Source organism: Eschscholzia californica, unplaced genomic scaffold (genome assembly GCF_041429995.1).
Source record: "Eschscholzia californica isolate CP2 unplaced genomic scaffold, dmEscCali1.0.p SCAF_3, whole genome shotgun sequence".
NCBI classification, from domain to species: Eukaryota; Viridiplantae; Streptophyta; class Magnoliopsida; order Ranunculales; family Papaveraceae; genus Eschscholzia; species Eschscholzia californica.
The window spans coordinates 831070-849000 of record NW_028238420.1 but is presented as its reverse complement, the minus strand read 5'-3'; the positions used below and the strand labels follow the sequence as shown (position 1 = coordinate 849000).

The window sequence follows — 17931 nt, the reverse complement described above, 5'->3', positions numbered from 1 at the left end:
TCAGGTAAAAACGACAAATGTATATAACATTTCCCTCTTATTAAGCCTTCTCTTCTTGTCGTCGCACCAAGTTTTAGAGAGAGAGAGAGAGAGACGAAGAAGAAGAAGAAGAAAGGAAGCATTAATCAAACAAATTTTAGGTCTGGTTTTCATGTTCAATATGCATTATGTTGTTTCTTATTTAATTTATGGATTTGTTCTTTGAAACTCAAAACGAATTTAATTGAATGGAGGAAACCATATTTTATGAAAATTTTTATAAGAACCTTTAAGTAGTAAAAGGTTATTCGGTTTTCACTAGAGATTCAGAACCTATAAACCTAAAATCTGCCTTAGAAAAGTTTAGAAACAATTTTACTCACAATTTTGTCTAATTTAGATATCCACATGTTTAAGTTTTGATCTTTTATTTTATTTAATAGGTTATTGTTTAATTTGATTTCAAGATCACTTATCAATAGGTTAATGAGTATAATCACCTAGTTACATAAGATGAAGGATTGAGGTTAGGTTTGATTTCAAATTTTCAATACACAAAACACTTATTTGATTAAGGTAAGTTTTTGTTTATTTAGGTTAATTTTGATTTCAAATCATACTCATAAGAAGTTGTTGTTTAAATGTTCATTGTTGTTCAGGGCGGCATCAAGAAGGAGAAGGAAAAATGTTGTTTGGTCTTATCAGATAAAAGGTTTTTTCATCAGATTTTATTTCTTCGGCGGTAAACTTTACTAACAATGTTTTTTTTTCTTTTTTACTTTAGAGTGCTTAGAGCAACTCCAATGTTTAGGGGCTGGGGCTCCCAAATTCAAATTTGGGAGCCCCAGCCCCATAATTCCAACCCGGGGCTGGGCTCCCGGTGGGGCTGGGAGCCCCTCAGCCCCTAATGTGACCGTTGGGGTGTTCCCAACGGTCACATTTGGGGTGGATTCCCTAAAAAGGGAATCCACCCCACTTTGTTTTATTTTTTTAATTTTTTTTAAATTAATTTTTTTTATTTTGTTATTATTTTAAGTACTTCTTTTTTAAGTATTTTTTTCTAATTTTTTATTTTTTTTGTGTTTATCTTTTTGTTTTTATCTCGACGGAATAATGTCACATTTTAATTTATAGTCGAAATTTAAAATCAAAATTTCGCACACGTACTTCGCACACGTACTTCGCACACGTATATTATTTTGATTTGGGAGCCCCGGTTGAGAGCCCGACGTTAGAATCGAGAGAAGCCCCACATTGGAGTTGCCCTTAGAATGATTATGATGATGGAAATTTCATAGACTTGTTTTTAAGTTGCAATTTGTATTTCTGTCAGATTTTTGGGTGGAAATCAATGGAAAGGAATCTATCTGCAACAACTAGTTATTCAATTGTCCGTGCATATTACAGTCGGCCAGCTGTGGGTCCCATAACGTTCCAATCCCCCACGAAGAAGGTTGGAGTTTTAACTTGGTGGTAGTATATTTTTTTATCTGCATTTTAGATTTCCTAGGGGCTTTTGACTAAGTATGGTCATGAGAGGACAACAAGGTTCTTAACAAGACCTTAACCATTGTGCTTTTGTTGGATTACCAATCATGCATTTTAGTCATCTCTATCTATTAGCTAATTTTGGTTGGTTAATATGTTTGCCCAAACTTCTGTTTCATTTTAAACTGAATTCACTGTATTTTTGCAGTCCGTCTTTCCTGTAAGTGGATTTTCTTTTGCAGCTGTGGTGTGCCGATAGTGGGGCGTGTAACATTCGGACCCTCCGTGCAGGTTGGGTTTTATCTCTGTTTAACAAAAAATTATGTTATATGACCAAACTGGGCATATATAAAATAAAGTTAAGGCACCCGTGAAGAATATAGTCTTTCGATCTGGATGAGATGTCCTTCCGAAGGAGTGCCCTTCGACCAAGATGGCAATGCGTATAATTTGTTAGTCAGGATAACGATGACTTTATCCAGAAGATCATCTAGACGTGTCAAGCGCCAGACATGTGGAGATTCGGACGTGTGGAGTTTTGTGCACGCGAAAACTCTTTGCACGTGGTTGGGCTTGACACGAGTTTTAGGGTCTAGTCGACGAGGGCCCATTAAGAGACTTCGGGGCTGGGCCTGAGAGTGTTGCGTTGAGCTTGACGTCTTAATGGACACTCTAGCGTTGAGGGCCCTGGTGTGGATTTTGGTCAACACACTTACTCTCTGTAGATACGAAGTATTCCGACGATCTCCACGATCCGAGTCCGAGCGATTGGAATTGATAAGTTCGACAACGGATCAAAGTAATAAGCCCACCCCAAGACGAGTGCTCTCCTATTCCGACTTCCCCAGAGCCTCTGGTAGCACAACCGAGACATCGACGGGTTCTCCCCTTACGAGGATGGAGCCAGCGGGCGAGGAATCATAAATAAATGATCGAACCCACGTATGTCCAAAGAATCTATGTGGTGCTTGGAAATGGTTGAAGTAGTTGAATTGGAGGATCACTATGACTGTAGCTCTTGGTAGATTTACCAAAGACGAAAATGATTTAATTGATATTATGGATGACTGGTTACGGAGGGATCGTTTCGTTTGCACTTAATTTGTCACTACTTCGGATTGATTTTCACTTAAGGTTACTTCAATGTGGATTGGCTAGGGCTCCCAAATTCAAATTTGAGAGCCTCTGCTTAGCCCCATGGAGCTCCAACCCGAGAGCCCTGAGACTGGGCTCCCGGTGGGGCTGGAGGCTCCCACCTTCAAATGTGATCGTTGGGGACTTCCTCAACGGTCACATTTTAGGGGATCCACCCAATCATATTTGATTTTTATTTAGTCTTTAGTTTTTTTAATCTATTTGTTTTTAAATAAAATTAATTGTTTCAAATTTGTTTTTTTAATTCGTTGTCTATCTTTTTTTTTCTTTTTAAAATTCTCTATCTATCTCTCTAGAATAATATCAAATTTTAATTTTATATTTGAAACTATTAATTTATAGTTGAAAACTGAAATCAAAAGCCCGCTCACATATATGACACACGTACATGATTTGGATTTAGGAACTCCTGTTAGGAGCCTGACACTGGAGTTGGAAAAATTTTGAGGCTCCCAAATTTGAGAGCCCGAACTGCTACATTAGAGTTACCCTAATTAAGTGAAAAACCAACGACTTAGAATTAGCGATCCGCAATTAATAAAGGAAAATCACTTAAAAGTGCAAAAAATCAAACATCCCCGTAAAAACCTTTTGAATAGGGTGTGGATATAGGACTTCTCCATCAATTACTTATTCTCAAAGTTCAAGAAAAAAAAAAGTTACTTATTCTCAAAGTTACTTATTCTCAAAGCGGTAAGTATGGAAATTCAAAAGTTATGTGGTGCCTAAGCTTTATCTGGGTCTTTCAAAATAGAAAAAAAACAAAAGCTTTATCTGGGTGTACTGATTCTGATCTCTTGCCTATGGCTTCAATGGTCAGTAAAAACAACCAAAAACATGGGCATGCGTGAGGGCCCAAACTAGGCCAATGTCAAATATGTCATACCCTGCCGAACCCAAAGGAGACCCAAAGGCTGGAGCTGAACTGAAATTTTCAGCTCAAAATGTAGGCAATTGCTGACCTATATGAAAATGGTATGATGAAGAAAAAAATGCTAACGATCAAGCCCGTGTGGCGGCGAAAGTGGGTCGTGCAGCCGCACTGACCCCCACCACAAGGGGGTCATTTTAGGAACTCCTTTTTAGTTTAGTGTAACACCCGCTAATAACATAGGCATGAAAGTAAGCATTGTCGGCATTGTAGTTTACTACCCGACCGAATCTGCCAGCTTATATAGTCCGCCCGCCCGAACCAGACCATACCCGTCTTTTTATCCTACCTGTTATATCCGTCCGCTGGTATGATTGAATTTAAGCCTTTAGATTTGTGGGGTTAGCTACAATCACTAGATTTCAAGAGTAAAAATATATAATCTTAGGAATCACTTGTCTTAATCTTGTCTCCGCCTCTCTACTTCTCTAGTCTCTCTCTCCTCCAAAATCTCAATATCTCGTCAGTAAGCCTATAATCCACAATACATCGATCGTAATCCATGAGAAGAAGAATAGAACCGATCGTAATCCATGAAAAATTTCAATGATTATCTTTTAATTTTGTATTCATTTACTTTTTGGAATTGTAAAGTGGGAGTTTAGAAACTTGTATTTAGCTACTAAACAGTTTTAATTTCGAATAAAAAATTCTTTATTTGTTCGTTAGTGACCGGTACCCGACCAACAGACCGACACGCGGTTCCGACTATCAAAACGGTCTCAGACGGACACTTTGCTGGAGAAAAATCCGAAATGTCTGTCCGTTTAGTCCGGATGTCTGAGTGGACACTTGGGACTTGTGCCCTTCCCGCCTGGACTTGCTGACTTAATTGTTTGTTTGCCGCCTGTTCGAACCATTCCCATCCCTAGGTAGGGCGTCCGTCCTTGTCCCCCACCTTAATTAGGCCCATTTCCTCTTAGTGCCAGTAATATAGTAATTAGAAATTATGCTTCGAGTTTCATCTACCAATTTCATGAATTTCTATTACTCCATTAATGAGGGTTTTGGGTAGCTCTAGCTCTATTACTTCATCTCCTTTACTTGATTGTATTGATTTGTTCGATATTAATAATATGTTCTCTGATCTGGGTTCATCTATTAAACTTTTGTTTCATTTGATTTCAAGAGAACTTATAAAATTGGTTAGTATGATTTCACCTAGGTTATTGAGTTTAGGTTTGATTTCAATACACAAAGCATTTATTTTGATTAAGGTTAGGTTCGGTTTAATTTCAATATAAGTTGTGGTTGATTGTTGTTCAGGGCGGCGATCAAGAAAGAGAAGGAAAAATGTTGTTTGATCTTATGAGACAAAAGGTTTTTTCATCAGGATTTACTTCTTCGGTGGTAAACTTTACTAACAATGTTTTTTTTTTTTTTTTTTTGTACTTTAGAGTGCTTAGGATGATTATGATGATGGAAATTTCATATACTTGTTTTTTAAGTTGCAATTTGTATTTCTCTTACTTAGATTCTTGGGCGGAAATCAATGGAGAGGAGTCTACCTGCAGCAACTAGTTATTCAATTGTCCGTGCATATTACGGTCGGCTAGCTGTGGGTCGTATAACGTTCCAATCCTCCACGAAGAAGGTTGGAGTTTTAACTTGGTGGTAGTATATTTTTTTCATCTGCATTTTAGATTTCCAAGGGGCTTTTGACTAAGTATGGTCATGAGAGGGCTACAAGGTTCTTAACAAGACCTTAACCATTGTACTTTTGTTGGATTACCAATCATGCATTTTAGTCATCTCTATCTATTAGCTAATTTTGGTCAGTTAATATGTTTGCCCAAACTTCTGTTTCACGTTAGACTGAACTCACTGTATTTTTACAGTCCGTCTTTCCTGTAAGTGGAGTTTCTGTTGCAGCTAGTGGTGTGCCGGTAGTGGGGCGTGTAACATTCGGACCCTCCGTGCAGATTGGGGTTTTATCTCTGTTTAACAAAAGTTTATGTTATATGACCAAACTGGGCATGTATAAAATAAAGTTAAGGCACCCTATGAGGTATAGCAAGCGAGGCCATTAGTTTGGTGCTTATAAGTTTCTTGAGTTGATCAAGACAACATTGGCAGAGTGACAAATTCTAGAATGTGTGTCAAAAGCAACCATCTTTTTCTCAACTGTTTTTTTGTTCGTAATGTATCTTCCCATATATTAAATCATAAAACGTTATATCCGGCCTTAGAAATGGCCTCAGTTATTAGGATATAATAAGCTTTGAAGGTACAAATGGCCCCTTCATGTTAAGACTCCATTCAGAAATTGTGCCTTAACACTGTTTTGTTTTCTTGTTTATTTAATTGGTATTTGCCGTTCTTTTCATTGCTCAAATCGAACTATGATAATGAGTTTAAGTTGTAGGTGTGGTTAAGTTGATTACATTATTTTGTTCGCTTGACTCAGTATTTGTACGTAGTTGTAGCTAGCGGCCTAAATTACTAGGTGTCATCTTTTAGTCTTATTTATAAGTCTTTTGGATAAATAATATCTATTTTCAAAAGAGATTCCTGGTGTGCAATCTTGAACCTCTGTGGTTTTCCCTTGTGGACTCTATTGATCACAACTTTAGATTCGGGTGTCTATTTCCAACAGTGTAGTCATGAGTTGAGTAATATGTTGTCTTTTGTCTTCTTTGGTTGGATGGGTTTTGAGCTTGCAAGATTTATATGTTTTATTGAATTTATTTTTAACACTACAGAATATTAATTTTTGGTCACGGCTTTGGGGAATAAAGATACGTCTCTGGGGCATAAAGACACTTTTATTTTAGGTCCATAAATGTACTTAGTTATCTTTTACTCCCAAATTTTGATTTCTCGTTTCTTTTCGTTATCTCCTTCTATCTAGGCGTCTCTCTTTCTTGCTGCTCTTTCTCTCTCTCTTTCTCTCTCTATCTGAGATATCAAGAATTTCTTAATTAAACGGTTTACTTTTTGTAGTTGATGATCGTGATTTGGATTTCATTTGTGTGGGTGGAAACGGTGGAATCACTAGAATTCTTTTATTAATAAGTTAGAAATTCTGAATCCATCTTTTTCATTTTCATCTTCATATTGAATTTCCCCATTGATAATGTTGGAATAACTACACGAATATCTTGGAACTTGATGTTATTTTGTTCGTTTTCGATTTCTTTATTATCATCGCCATCTTCATGGTGGTCGTCTAAAGCCGGATGATCATTTCCATTGTAGAATTGCATTGGAGATTTCCACTGTGGGGTTTGATAAAAACTTGAATTCCATTGATTTTCTATGACATCCATAACCAGATTTCAATCAAATTATTGGTTCTCAGAAAAAACAAAGGAAGAAGATGAATAGAAGAAGGAGGAAGAAGAGAAGGTGAGAGAGAGGGGTATATAGTCATCAAATCACCATTTTTGTAATTAATTACTAAAAATTATGAGGTTCTTTGATTTGAATGTTCTTCCACTTCTCTCTCTCACTAGGATAGGTCGATCTCTCTTTTCTATCTCTCGTCTCTTGAAATTGTAGCACCGACTTCGATTGAAGCACTGACTTCGATTGATTCGTGTTCTTGAAATTGATTATGGCTAGGGTTTCCGGGTGTTTTTCAGATCTGTTTCGTGTTCTTCAGATTGATTAAGTATAGGGTTTCCCTGTGTTTTTTATTCGCATTTTTGAAACCTATTTCGTGTTAAACTTGATTAATCTTGATTTTGTTGGACAATTTAATCGGGAGATTCGAGTTTTCAGATTTCAAGAGAAAGATAGTGACAGAGAGAGACGAACATGAAAGAGAGAGATGAAGTTTAGGGGGTAAAATATAACAAAACTAATTTTTGGATTAAAAATGGAAATGTCAAATTTTTTTTATTCCCTCGAGAATTTTCTTTATTCCCCGAAGCCGCGGCCTAATTTTTTAATAGTATAGTAAAAGGATATGAATGCTTTCGGTCACGTCTACCCTTCTGACTACTTCTAAAAATTAAAGAAAAACAAAGAAAGTTACTACAACACCGAGGCGTAAGCGGCACACCTATATAACTCATGCTTTCGGTCATTTATTCTTATTAAATGATTAGTATTTGTCAAAAATAACTCATACTTTATCATAAAATCAACATGCAACAACAGATTTATAAAGCTTTCACCTGAATATAACGACGATTCGTTTTTTAACAGATTTGAAAACGAAATGGTGTTAATGAATAATCTTATCTTTTACCTGATAAAAATGAAAAGGAAAAGTTGAGAAGAAGAAAGGATGCTACCTTTTTAGTAGTTACGATTTTTTTAAGGTCCGTATTCAATCGATTCGGGAGAAATTTTTATTTCCAAAATGATTTTGTTAGGAGGGACATGGACAGTATTATTTAATAAAATATGTGTTATTTATGTCCATAACGAAGAATGACTAAATATCCATATTTTGGGAAGATTCGATCATATACTTTTTTTTTTTTTTTTTTTTTTTTTTTTAACATTATTTTGTACCTATGGACTCTTCAGACTTTATTTTCTTTTCTTCAACTGGGGCGATTTTTGGAGAGGGGAAGTTTGGGAATCGTTAACGGTGAAACCAGAGAGGACGGTGAGTTCCTTGTCCAAGTCATTGTTTTTTCACTTTGATTCATGAAGGCTTGATCTCCAAATTTGTCTGCTTGATCTTCTAACTTAACTTGTACCCTTCAATCTATATATTATATTTCCAAGTTTAAGTTTTTCCACTTTCTCTCTCTAGGCTAGGGTTTAGAGTAATACTTCAATGTGACATAGGGTTTATGAATTGATCTACCATTTGATTTAAAGGCTGACGAGAGTTTGATTGAAGATGAAACTCATGGTAAGTTTAAAATCAAAAAATTATATTAGGGTTAAAGGGCTTATTTTAGTTTCTCTTTCTAGGACTTATTTTACAATTTATAAATAGTTTAGTTTCACTGAAATCAGATTAGGTCTAATTAATAAACATGGTAAATTCCAACCTAGCTCTAATTAATAAACATGGTTTACATAGATAATTAATGGCAAACAAGAAAGATCGTTTTGCACGCTCATCCACTATTACATTTTCTCGATTTTTTTCAATACCATATTAAATTTTTGTACTTGAGCATATATGTGATATGAGATTCTAGGAATTCGCTGCCCTATATTGTAGTTGTAAAGGTAACATGCATCAGTTCTATAATCTTCAGTAATTTTTTTGTCAAAAAATTCGAATTACTTTAAGCAAATAGTCTGCCCGGACTAATATGAAATCCTGGTTCCGCCCCTGCTTCTTACCCTTCAATAATCTAATCCAACTTAAGGTTAGTAACTTTGATTGACATAAAATCTAGTTTCGATTGTTTTAGGGTTTTGGTTGTATTAGTTTGTTCCTGAGTTTTTTTTTTCTTGGTAGATTTGGAATAAGCATATCTTATGAATTTTACTGACCATTGAATAGAAAATTATGCTTTGAGTTTCATCTATCAATTTTATGAATTTCTATTAGCATTAATGAGGGTTTTGTGTAGCAGCTCTAACTCTGCTTCTTCATCTCCTTCACTTGCTTGTATTGATTTGTTTGATATTAATAATATGTTCTCTGATGTGGGTTCATCTATCCTTTTTATTTTATTTTTATTTGTGTTATTACATGCTGTTTTACCTACCTAGGGCTACACAACTTTGTATTACAATGGTAGCAACCTCACCAAATCCCTGTGTTACCTCTCCACACAGACATAGAGAGATATAGAGAGAGAAATCAAATCAATAAAATGCTATTAGTGTTTTGTACATATACTGAGATGAAGTTTCTCAGTGGAGAAGTTTAAGTAAGGGGTTTGTTCCTCCGGACCTAAAATCTTGATTTCGCCCCTGGTTGCCTCTAGTCATTTTGGGGGACGGATGTAAACTTCACGTATCTTGAGATGTGGAGTCTTTTGAAATATAAATACATAATTCTTATAAACCCTAAGCACTCAACAGATACTTATCTCCTCCAGTTCTATTGAAAGTTACTTTTAAACTTTTGTTTAATTTGATTTCTAGCGCACTTATTAATTGGCTATTGTTTAATATGATTTGACTTAGGTTATTGAGTTTAGGTTTGATTCAATACACAAAGCGTTTATTTGATTAAGGTTAGGTTGGGTTTAATTTCAATACGTAACACTCATTTGATTTTTGTTTATTAAGGTTACTTTTGATTTAAATTACACTCATTAGACAGTTTTCAAATGGTTCATGAAATCAACAAGTTGTCGTTATATGTTGATTGTTGTTCAGGGCAGCGATCAAGAAGGAAAAATGTTGTTTGGTCTTATGAGACAAAAGGTTTTTTCATCAGGATTTACTTCTTCGGTGGTAAACTTTACTGACAATGTCTTTTTCTTACTTTAGAGTGCTTAGGATGATTATGACGATGGAAATTTCGTAGACTTGTTTTAAGTTGCAATTTGTATTTCTCTTAGATTCTTGGGCGGAAATCATTGGAGAGGAGTCTACCTGCAGCAACTAGTAGTTATTCAACAGTCGGTGCTGCAGATTACAATCAGCCGGTTGTGGGTTGTATAACGTTCGGACCCTCCGAATCCTCCGAAGAGGTTGGACTTTTAACTTGGTGGTAGTATATTTCTTTCATCTGCATTTTAGATTTTTAAGAGGCTTTTGGCTAAGTATGGTACTGAGACGGTTTTGAGGTTTTCAACAAGACCTTAACCATTATGCTTTTGTGAGAATAGTCCAACATTGAGAATGGGCACTCGAATAACCAAAAATATAATATCTAGTTCCTTACCACTCATTGGCAATTGCTTTTGAGTTGGATGCAGTGTTGTTAAAATCGTGCGATTTGGAATTCAAATCGCACGATTTAAATCGAGTCGGTTGTATTTCGATTCGAATCGCTCTTCAAATCGGATCTGACCTAAAATCGTGGGATTTTCTTATTAAATCGTTTAATGAGTCGAGAATCGTGGGATTTATTGTGAATCCCACGATTCAAAATTGGACCAGGATTCAAAATTGGACCAGAATTTCAAGGGTTTTGGCTTCTGAATTAGAAATCCAACTCCCAGTTAAAGAAATAAAGGGGGAAATCAGAAGAAGTAAGAATAGAAAACCCTAATAACTTTGAGCTCTGATCTTGATTTCTGGTTCCTGGTTCTTTAACTCCTTTTCATGGTGTCTCCTCTCTCTCTCTCTCTAGAAAAATATACATAGCTCTCTCTCTCTCTCTCTCTCTCTCTCTCTAGAATGACGAGTATCTCTCTCTAAAGTCTATCTTTCATCTACTGTAATGTTTTTTTATTTACTTGGCTTTTTTATTATTATATTAGATTAATTGTTATATTAGATAATAGTAGGACACGTCAACAATTTTACTGTTTTTGTCTTCTTACTTTTACCAGTTATTATATTATTAATAAAAGTTACTGTTTATCTTCCTTTTATACCCATGTCTGATTTCCAGTTTTTTCTTTTCTTTCTTTACTCTTTTTTTTTTTTCTGAAATTCTTTCTTTACTCAATACTTTTTTTATGGTATAATAATAATAATAACTATAATAATATGTTATTGCTTATTATATTAGATAAGTATAAAAATCAGTAACTTACAATTATATTAGATTATACTCGTATAAATTAATAACTTATTAATATAGCAATAAATTAATATATATATTTATATATATATATATATATATATATATCCTACGATTTTCGATTCACAGATACGATACGATTTAGTAAATTGAAAAACGATTTACGATACGATTGACGATTTGACAACATTGGTTGGATGATCACAAACTTAACAATTTTTGTCGGATTCCCAAGCATGCATTTTAGTCATCTTTATCTATTAGCTAATTTGGTCGGTTAATATGTTTGCCCAAACTTCTCTTTTCATTTTAGACTCGACTCACTGTATTTTTGCAGTCCGTCTTTACTGTAAGTGGAGTTGCTGCTCCTGCAGCTAGCGGTGTGCCGGTAGTGGGGCGTGTAACGTTCGGACCCTCCGTTCAGGTTGGAGTTTTATCTATGTATTTTAAGAAAGTCTATTACCAAATTGTACGTGTATAAAATAAAGTTAAGACACTCGATCCCAGATATAAAATAAGCAAGCGAGGCTCTTAATTCATTAGTTTCTCGAGATGATCAAGACAACATTGGCAGAGTGACAAATTCTAGATTGTTTCTCAAACTGTTTTAGCTCCTAATATATCTTCCCGTATAATAAATCATAAAACGTTATATTCAGACTTTAATATGGCCTCAGTTATAGCTGGATATAAGCTTTGAAGCCTACAAATGGCCACTTCATGTTGAGACTCACATAGTATATGCTTCACTACCTTAGTTAAGCACTGCTTTGGATTGCTATGAGAAAGTAACTCCATTTAGAAATTGTGCGTTAACACTGTTTCGCGTTCTTGTTTATTTACTTGGACTGTGCCATTTCTTGTCATTGCTCAAATCGAACAAGTATGATAATGAGTTTAAGCAGTAGATCCCCCTTTAATATATTCATTCTAAGTTTCAAAAAGAAAAAAAAGTTTAAGCAGTAGGTGTGGGGTTTCTTGATTATAATATATTCATCAGAATATGTGTCATGACTCTAATGTGGTTAGTATCTTTTTTAGCTACCCAAGTGGAGGAGAGAAAAACTAAATTCTGCAGCAGAATCCGCTGGTATCAATGTCAATGCGAACCAGTTTTATAATAAATCAAAGAAGGTACCTGGATGGAGAAGAGAAAAACGAAATTCTGCAGCAGAATCCGCTGGCATCAATGTCAATGTGAAACAGTTGTATAATGAATTGAAGAAGGTACCGGACTTTGATGAGATGCTAATTGGTGAAGCACTTGACTACTTGGTGCACAACTCCTATGAAGCTAGTAGGTTTTTAGCAATGTCAGTGGAGGAAAGGAAAACTTTTCTCATGAAGTTGCTCCCTGCAAAAAAGTGGTATGTGAACATATGCCATTAGATAAGTTCTTTGGTAACCTAATCCTTAATAACATTGTAATGGTGTAGCTTCTTAACCTTATTTCTTGCAAACAGATTGGCGGCGAGGGTTCTCATGTGAAGGCGTGAAGCAAGCTTGGGTTGATAGACATAAGGTCTGGAACTGGTCCACTTTTACACGGTTCTTATTTTTTATTCATTCTTATGGTTTCATGGTTTAGTAAGTAGAAAGTATGTCCATTCACTTTTTAATAAAAGTTAGATATTGTGCATGTAGTTAGATGTTATAGATATAAGAGTAAACAACACTAAGGTGGTGTTTGTTTTTTGTTTTTGGTCTGAATCTGAAATGGCTGAATCTGAAATGGCTGAATCTGAAATGGATGAATCTGAATTTGATGGATTATTTTACAACTAGCATGTTTGTTTTGTAAGTCTGAATTCTTAAATCTGAAATAAATTTTGACATTAATGCCCTTCATTTATGTTTCAACTAAAAAACTCATATTTTCTATTTGAACCAGAAACCCTAGAAATTTTGTTTCCACTTCTTCTCTTTCCTGCTCTCTTTTTCACACTTCAATGGCTGCTCCTCTCTCTCATTCTTCTATTCTTGTTCTTCATCTGGCATCTGCTCTAACATTCTTTTCTTCTTGTTCTTCATCTGGTATTAGGAGTTTACCTTTTTTTCCTTCAACTTTTGAGTCTGAGATTCGAACTAGAGCGATTTCGTGCCCTAGTTAGTGGGGATTCGATTTCGTTACAGTCTGAATCAGTTGAAATTAATGGGGCTTCTTCAGTCAAAGGGAAGGAGAGAAATGGGTTGGTTGCTTAAGAAAGAAAAAATAGGGTTTCATTTCATCCGACTTCTACTAAGATTGTTACTGGCTTGTTAGTTGTGCTGGAACCTTGTTTTTGGTTTTGTGATCTTGTGCTTTGGTGATGGTGCTCGGCAGCTGGTGGTGGTGCTGGTGTCTTTTGTGGATGTGACTTTGTTGGTGGTGTACGGCTGGTGGTTATGTCTTTGGTGGTGGTGTTCGGCCAATGGTGGTGTTCGGCCGGTGGTTGTGTCCGACCGGTGGTTGTGTCCGACCGGTGGTGCTGTCCGACCGGTGGTGCTGTTCGGCCGGTGATGGTGTCCGGCCAGTGGTGGTGTCTGGGTGGTGGTGGTGGTGGTAGAAATGGAGAGAATTTTTCTAAAACAGGGGGGGCAGAAGCGTCATTTCGTCCATTTCAGATATTGGGTTGTATTTCAGACTTGTTTTGAAGTCTGAAATAAATGGTCTCTTTTTCAGCTCATTCAGACAAAGTCCTAATTCAGCTAACTTTTCAGATTTGCTAAAATTAAAAAACAAACACCAGAAATCTGAATTTTGACTCAATTCAGATTTCAGATCTGAAAAGATTAAAAAACAAACAGCACCTAAGTTATCATTCTATACAAAAATCTAAATAGGTATTTTCTGAATCTTTCAATTTCAGATGGAGAGTAATGGTAAGAGTTACTATTATTCTTCCTTATGTGGTTCTTGTGTCTCATTTTTGTTCTATTTTTATTTGTTGTACTTTTTTTTTATTACAATTAACAAGATAGATTCAATAGTATCTTCAGTGTACTAAATGTTGAGGCAAAGATATCTCCTCCATAGGAACAAAATAAATATGGTAGTAAGAAAAAACTATATACACGAATAAAAACCCAACATCTCCTTCTCTTACGATCTATTGGTATCTCATTTGTAGTTGACTGGTTTCTTTAGGTCTGAACTATTTTATGGTCGTTCCTTTATACGTTGGGGTTTATTCCCGGTTTCTTTAGTGCGATTTCTTTTGGTTTGGGGATAAATCAAGCACATTGCATCTTTCTGATTTCATCCCTATCTCTTCTCCCGCGAGTTCTCGGTTGCCGGTAAACAAGCCACATTCCAAGACTACCTCTGCAGCTATGCTTAACCCGAGAATACTTTTTTTGTGGGCCTTCCTTCTAGTCAATGCACACATCTGTTTGAAGCCCACCAGGCCCAGCCCATTTTCTGTCTCACTATGCCTTTTGATCCAGGCAGTACTCTCGGGGTTACTTCAAAATCGGGACCCCAGGCCATGCCATACTCGTACCCTTGGCAATGCACCGCAACCAGTACCATTGGAAATCTATTGCAGTAAATACATACTTGGGTGTACTCTCACCATCCTTCAACTTGGATCATTTCAATATTATTGGTTTGGTGGACGTGAACCTCCAGTTGCTTTTTTTTAGAATGGTGGCGTTAAAAAACATCTACTTGTCAAGACTTCCAGAGACCTGTCTCAACTTTGACTCACTTTCACTTTTCTGTTTATCAATTCATTTGCGTTATTTTGTTATCACTACTTGTACGTAGTTGTAGCTAGCGGCCTAAATTACCAGGAGTGTCATCTTAGTCTTAATTATAAGTCTTTGGGGGTACATGAGACCTCTTTTGAGAAGAGATTCTTGGCGAGCAACCTTGTATCTTTGTGGTTTTTCCTTGCAGACTCTCCTGCTCTCAACTTTAGATTTGTTCTGTTTTTAGCAGTGTAGTCATGAGTAGAGTAATTTGTTTTTGTTTCTCTCAAGCCCCACCACTATTGTTTCTCCACATCGGCAAGGGTTGTCGTCAAATCGTCGTTGTCGCCAAGGGTATCTTTCATCGTAGTTGTTTCTCCACTATTGTTCTATCTGGTTTGAGAAGTTTCCCAAACCTGTTCAGAATGGTGTGATTTTAACTTTTATAACCGATTTTCTACCATTTGAGTTTAGTCGGAAAATTATTGATTTCGACGTAAATTCTAGAGCCATAGCCTTTGGATTTTCATCGAAATGTTGTCGATATCGGGATTGCAGAATATTTGCATGAATACCGACATCTATATAATAAAACAGAAGGAAAAACGATGACTGGGACAAACATCTTTTTCTAAAAGGGATATTGTCTAGAAACCATTCTCAAAATTTAAAATATAGTTTTTCGTAGAAATAAAGTTACATATTTAAAAAACAATAATCGTTTCCTTCTTAGAATAAAATAACAAATTTCAGAAAAAAAAGAAACAAAATAAATTTCAAAGGGTTAAAAAAGAAATTAAAATCTCTCTCTTTCAATAAAATAATAACTAACTTAAGAGAAAATAAACAAAAAAATAATAACTAATAAAAATCTCTCTCTCTCAATAAAATATAACAACAAATAACATTTAATTGATACAAGTATCTGTGCCCTAGGGCACGGAATATACCCGAGTTCTAACAAAGATCCAAAGTTTTCCAAATAGAGTTTTGACTTTGAAGGCACAGTTTCTGTTATTTGGGCTTAATCAAAATACGTGTAGTTTTGATGATAATTGGTGAAATAGGTGTCCTTTAGATTTTTACTAAGATGTCATCAATTTCGAAATGGTATTCGAACCATTCATGTAAATGGACATTCTAACAAATACCCATACCTCTCTACATGTAAATAGTAAACTATAGGCTTTGAATTTCTAAGGAAAAGTGGTTGATGTTGAATTTGCATGAAATATGAACCATTGATTTAGATCAACATGCTAACGAAGATCTATAGATTTTCAAATGTGCTTTTAACATTAGAGGCTGAATTAATATCATTTGAGCTCAGTCATAAAAATTTCAATTTTGACGAATTACATGAGCTATAGCCTTTGAATTTTTAAAGAAATGTCGTCGATGTCTAATTGTATGAAATTTGAACATTTAATGAAAATGAGACATTCTATGGAGGATCCGCAGCCCTTCAACAAAAGCAAAAGGAACATCCGTAGCTTTCCAAGGAACTTTTAAGTTTTAAGGTTGAATTCATATCATTTGAGCTTGTGAAGAGGCAATTAGCTTCTAGTAATAGATGAAAAGTAACAATGAAATCAACAGAGTAACCAAGTCAAGAGAGAGATTTGAAGAGTTTGTATTACTTTTTTTTTTTTTGTTGAACTAAGAGTTTGTATTACTTGGTTGTATCTTTTATTTTACATAAAGGGAGTATTTATAGTTTATACAATTAGGTCATGTTTGACGCGCAGGAATGGAATGTGATTCCTGAGAATCAGATTACTGTAGTTTGATGTTTGGTTTGATCAGGAATGGAAATTTGATTCCTGACATATTCCCAATTAGGTGTTTGGTTCGTATAGGAATAGGAATGTAAACATTTGTAAAAGTTCACTTTTACCCTTACTTAAACTACATAAAATACACATCAATTTTTTTTATCATAAAATATGCACATCAACTTTGTAATATATTAAAATCAGTATTAATTTTTCAAATTCGTAGATATGAAATAATAACACGATACATCAAAGGGTTAGAATTTGAAGATAATAAATAAATATCTTCATAAAAATTTATCTAAAATAAAATTTTGTTCGTAAACTTATAAATTTATCTAAAATTAAATTTTGTTCATAAACATAGATAGTACTTATTAATACCAGATCCTACAAAAAATAAAATTGTTAATTCAATATTTTGTTAAGGATATATTTATCAATAAATATCAATATATGTGATTCCGGGGGAATGGGAATCACAAACCCACCTCCCCCATTGGGTTTGTTATTACCCACTTTTTAGGGAATCACATTCCCAGACCCACACCATTCCCGCAAGCCAAACAATGATCTAGAATGTGATTCCCGGGAATCACATTTCATTCCCACGCCATTCCCGCGCTTCAAACATGGCCTTAGGGTTTAGGAAGATATACATGAAATATCAAGGTTTATTTCCCAAATAGCCCTCAATTTTATGACCAACTTCCTGCCTAGTCCTTTACTTTATCGAAAATATTTAGGTGGTCCCCTTTTCCAGTTACCGTTATAAGTCCGTTAACTAGTCATCACCTCTTTCTCTCCTCTATTTCATCACATCTCTCTGCCACCTCATCTTCCCGTGATCGTCTTCACCGGCGAAGGTCGCCGACTAATTTTCTGGTCGGCGACCTTTAAACATAAAAAAAATCTCTTTCTTCTTTCTCCTGTTCTCTCTCTTCGTTTAGAATAGTGGTTACCAACGAAAATGTTGGGCATGCTTTACTTGACCCGTCTTTACCTGATCAGGTTGAAGCAAACTACAATGCTCCAGATGCTCACAGTATACCAGATACTCCTGGTCACATAAGAAGCGAGTCTGCTAGTGATAAGGTTGTTAAAGTGTGTCCACAAATTAAAAGAGATGGATATTGAATCATCTTTGTTGGAGGATATAGTGATTACTTACGAAGATGTTGGGCACGCTTTACTTGAGCCGACTTTACCTGATCAAGTTGAAGCATGCTACAATGTTGCAGATGCTCACAGTACTCCAGATACTCCTGGTCACATAAGAAGCGAGCTCCATAGTGAAAAGAAGGTTAAAAGTGTACCCTTGAACGAGATGGATGTTGAATCATCTATGTCGGGAGATATAGTGGTTA

General features: G+C 35.5%; 2 protein-coding genes and 1 long non-coding RNA gene across 11 annotated transcripts; 2 read left to right on the top strand and 1 right to left on the bottom strand.

Annotated features, from left to right (window-relative positions):
* The first annotated feature begins 4498 nt into the window (after positions 1–4498).
* On the top strand, positions 4499–5945 carry LOC147547456 (uncharacterized). 2 transcript variants are annotated; one of them, XM_086665586.1, is made up of 4 exons: positions 4499–4698; positions 4820–4903; positions 5028–5147; positions 5392–5945. In XM_086665586.1, exons 1-4 carry the CDS (start codon positions 4552–4554, stop codon positions 5581–5583), a joined length of 543 nt encoding a protein of 180 aa, XP_086521712.1. In that variant the 5' UTR covers positions 4499–4551; the 3' UTR covers positions 5584–5945. The 2 variants fall into 2 exon arrangements, with proteins under 2 accessions (XP_086521712.1, XP_086521713.1); XM_086665587.1 differs by having other exon boundaries at positions 4820–4900; positions 5392–5682.
* A 2038-nt stretch (positions 5946–7983) lies between these two features.
* On the top strand, positions 7984–14005 carry LOC147547455 (uncharacterized). 8 transcript variants are annotated; one of them, XR_015236796.1, is made up of 8 exons: positions 8031–8114; positions 9605–9654; positions 9800–9877; positions 9985–10116; positions 11455–11541; positions 12159–12484; positions 12581–12797; positions 13913–14005. XR_015236796.1 is itself a non-coding variant. In XM_086665579.1 (7 exons), coding segments are annotated over exons 2-7 (636 nt in total). In that variant the 5' UTR covers positions 8031–8114; positions 8265–8354; the 3' UTR covers positions 12582–12915. The 8 variants fall into 8 exon arrangements, 4 of the variants coding, with proteins under 4 accessions (XP_086521706.1, XP_086521705.1, XP_086521708.1 ...); XR_015236795.1 differs by lacking the exon at positions 9605–9654 and adding an exon at positions 8265–8366; XR_015236798.1 differs by having other exon boundaries at positions 8033–8114; positions 9805–9877.
* A 2908-nt stretch (positions 14006–16913) lies between these two features.
* On the bottom strand, positions 16914–17875 carry LOC147547454 (uncharacterized). The gene is made up of 2 exons (XR_015238271.1): positions 17736–17875; positions 16914–17624 (listed from the first exon to the last, which is right to left on the bottom strand). It is a non-coding gene; the product is annotated as an uncharacterized LOC147547454 (long non-coding RNA).
* Positions 17876–17931: the final 56 nt, after the last annotated feature.

Excerpts from the sequence above, each read along its gene's own strand:
- LOC147547456 (XM_086665586.1), top strand. The coding sequence starts at position 4,552 with ATGAGGGTTTTGGGTAGCTCTAGCTCTATTACTTCATCTCCTTTACTT. Across the intron at positions 4,904-5,027 it reads CAGGATTTACTTCTTCGGTG|ATTCTTGGGCGGAAATCAAT; the intron begins GTAAACTTTACT and ends TCTCTTACTTAG. Across the intron at positions 5,148-5,391 it reads TCCAATCCTCCACGAAGAAG|TCCGTCTTTCCTGTAAGTGG; the intron begins GTTGGAGTTTTA and ends GTATTTTTACAG.
- LOC147547455 (XM_086665579.1), top strand. Across the intron at positions 9,878-9,984 it reads CAGGATTTACTTCTTCGGTG|ATTCTTGGGCGGAAATCATT; the intron begins GTAAACTTTACT and ends TATTTCTCTTAG. Across the intron at positions 10,117-11,454 it reads CCTCCGAATCCTCCGAAGAG|TCCGTCTTTACTGTAAGTGG; the intron begins GTTGGACTTTTA and ends GTATTTTTGCAG.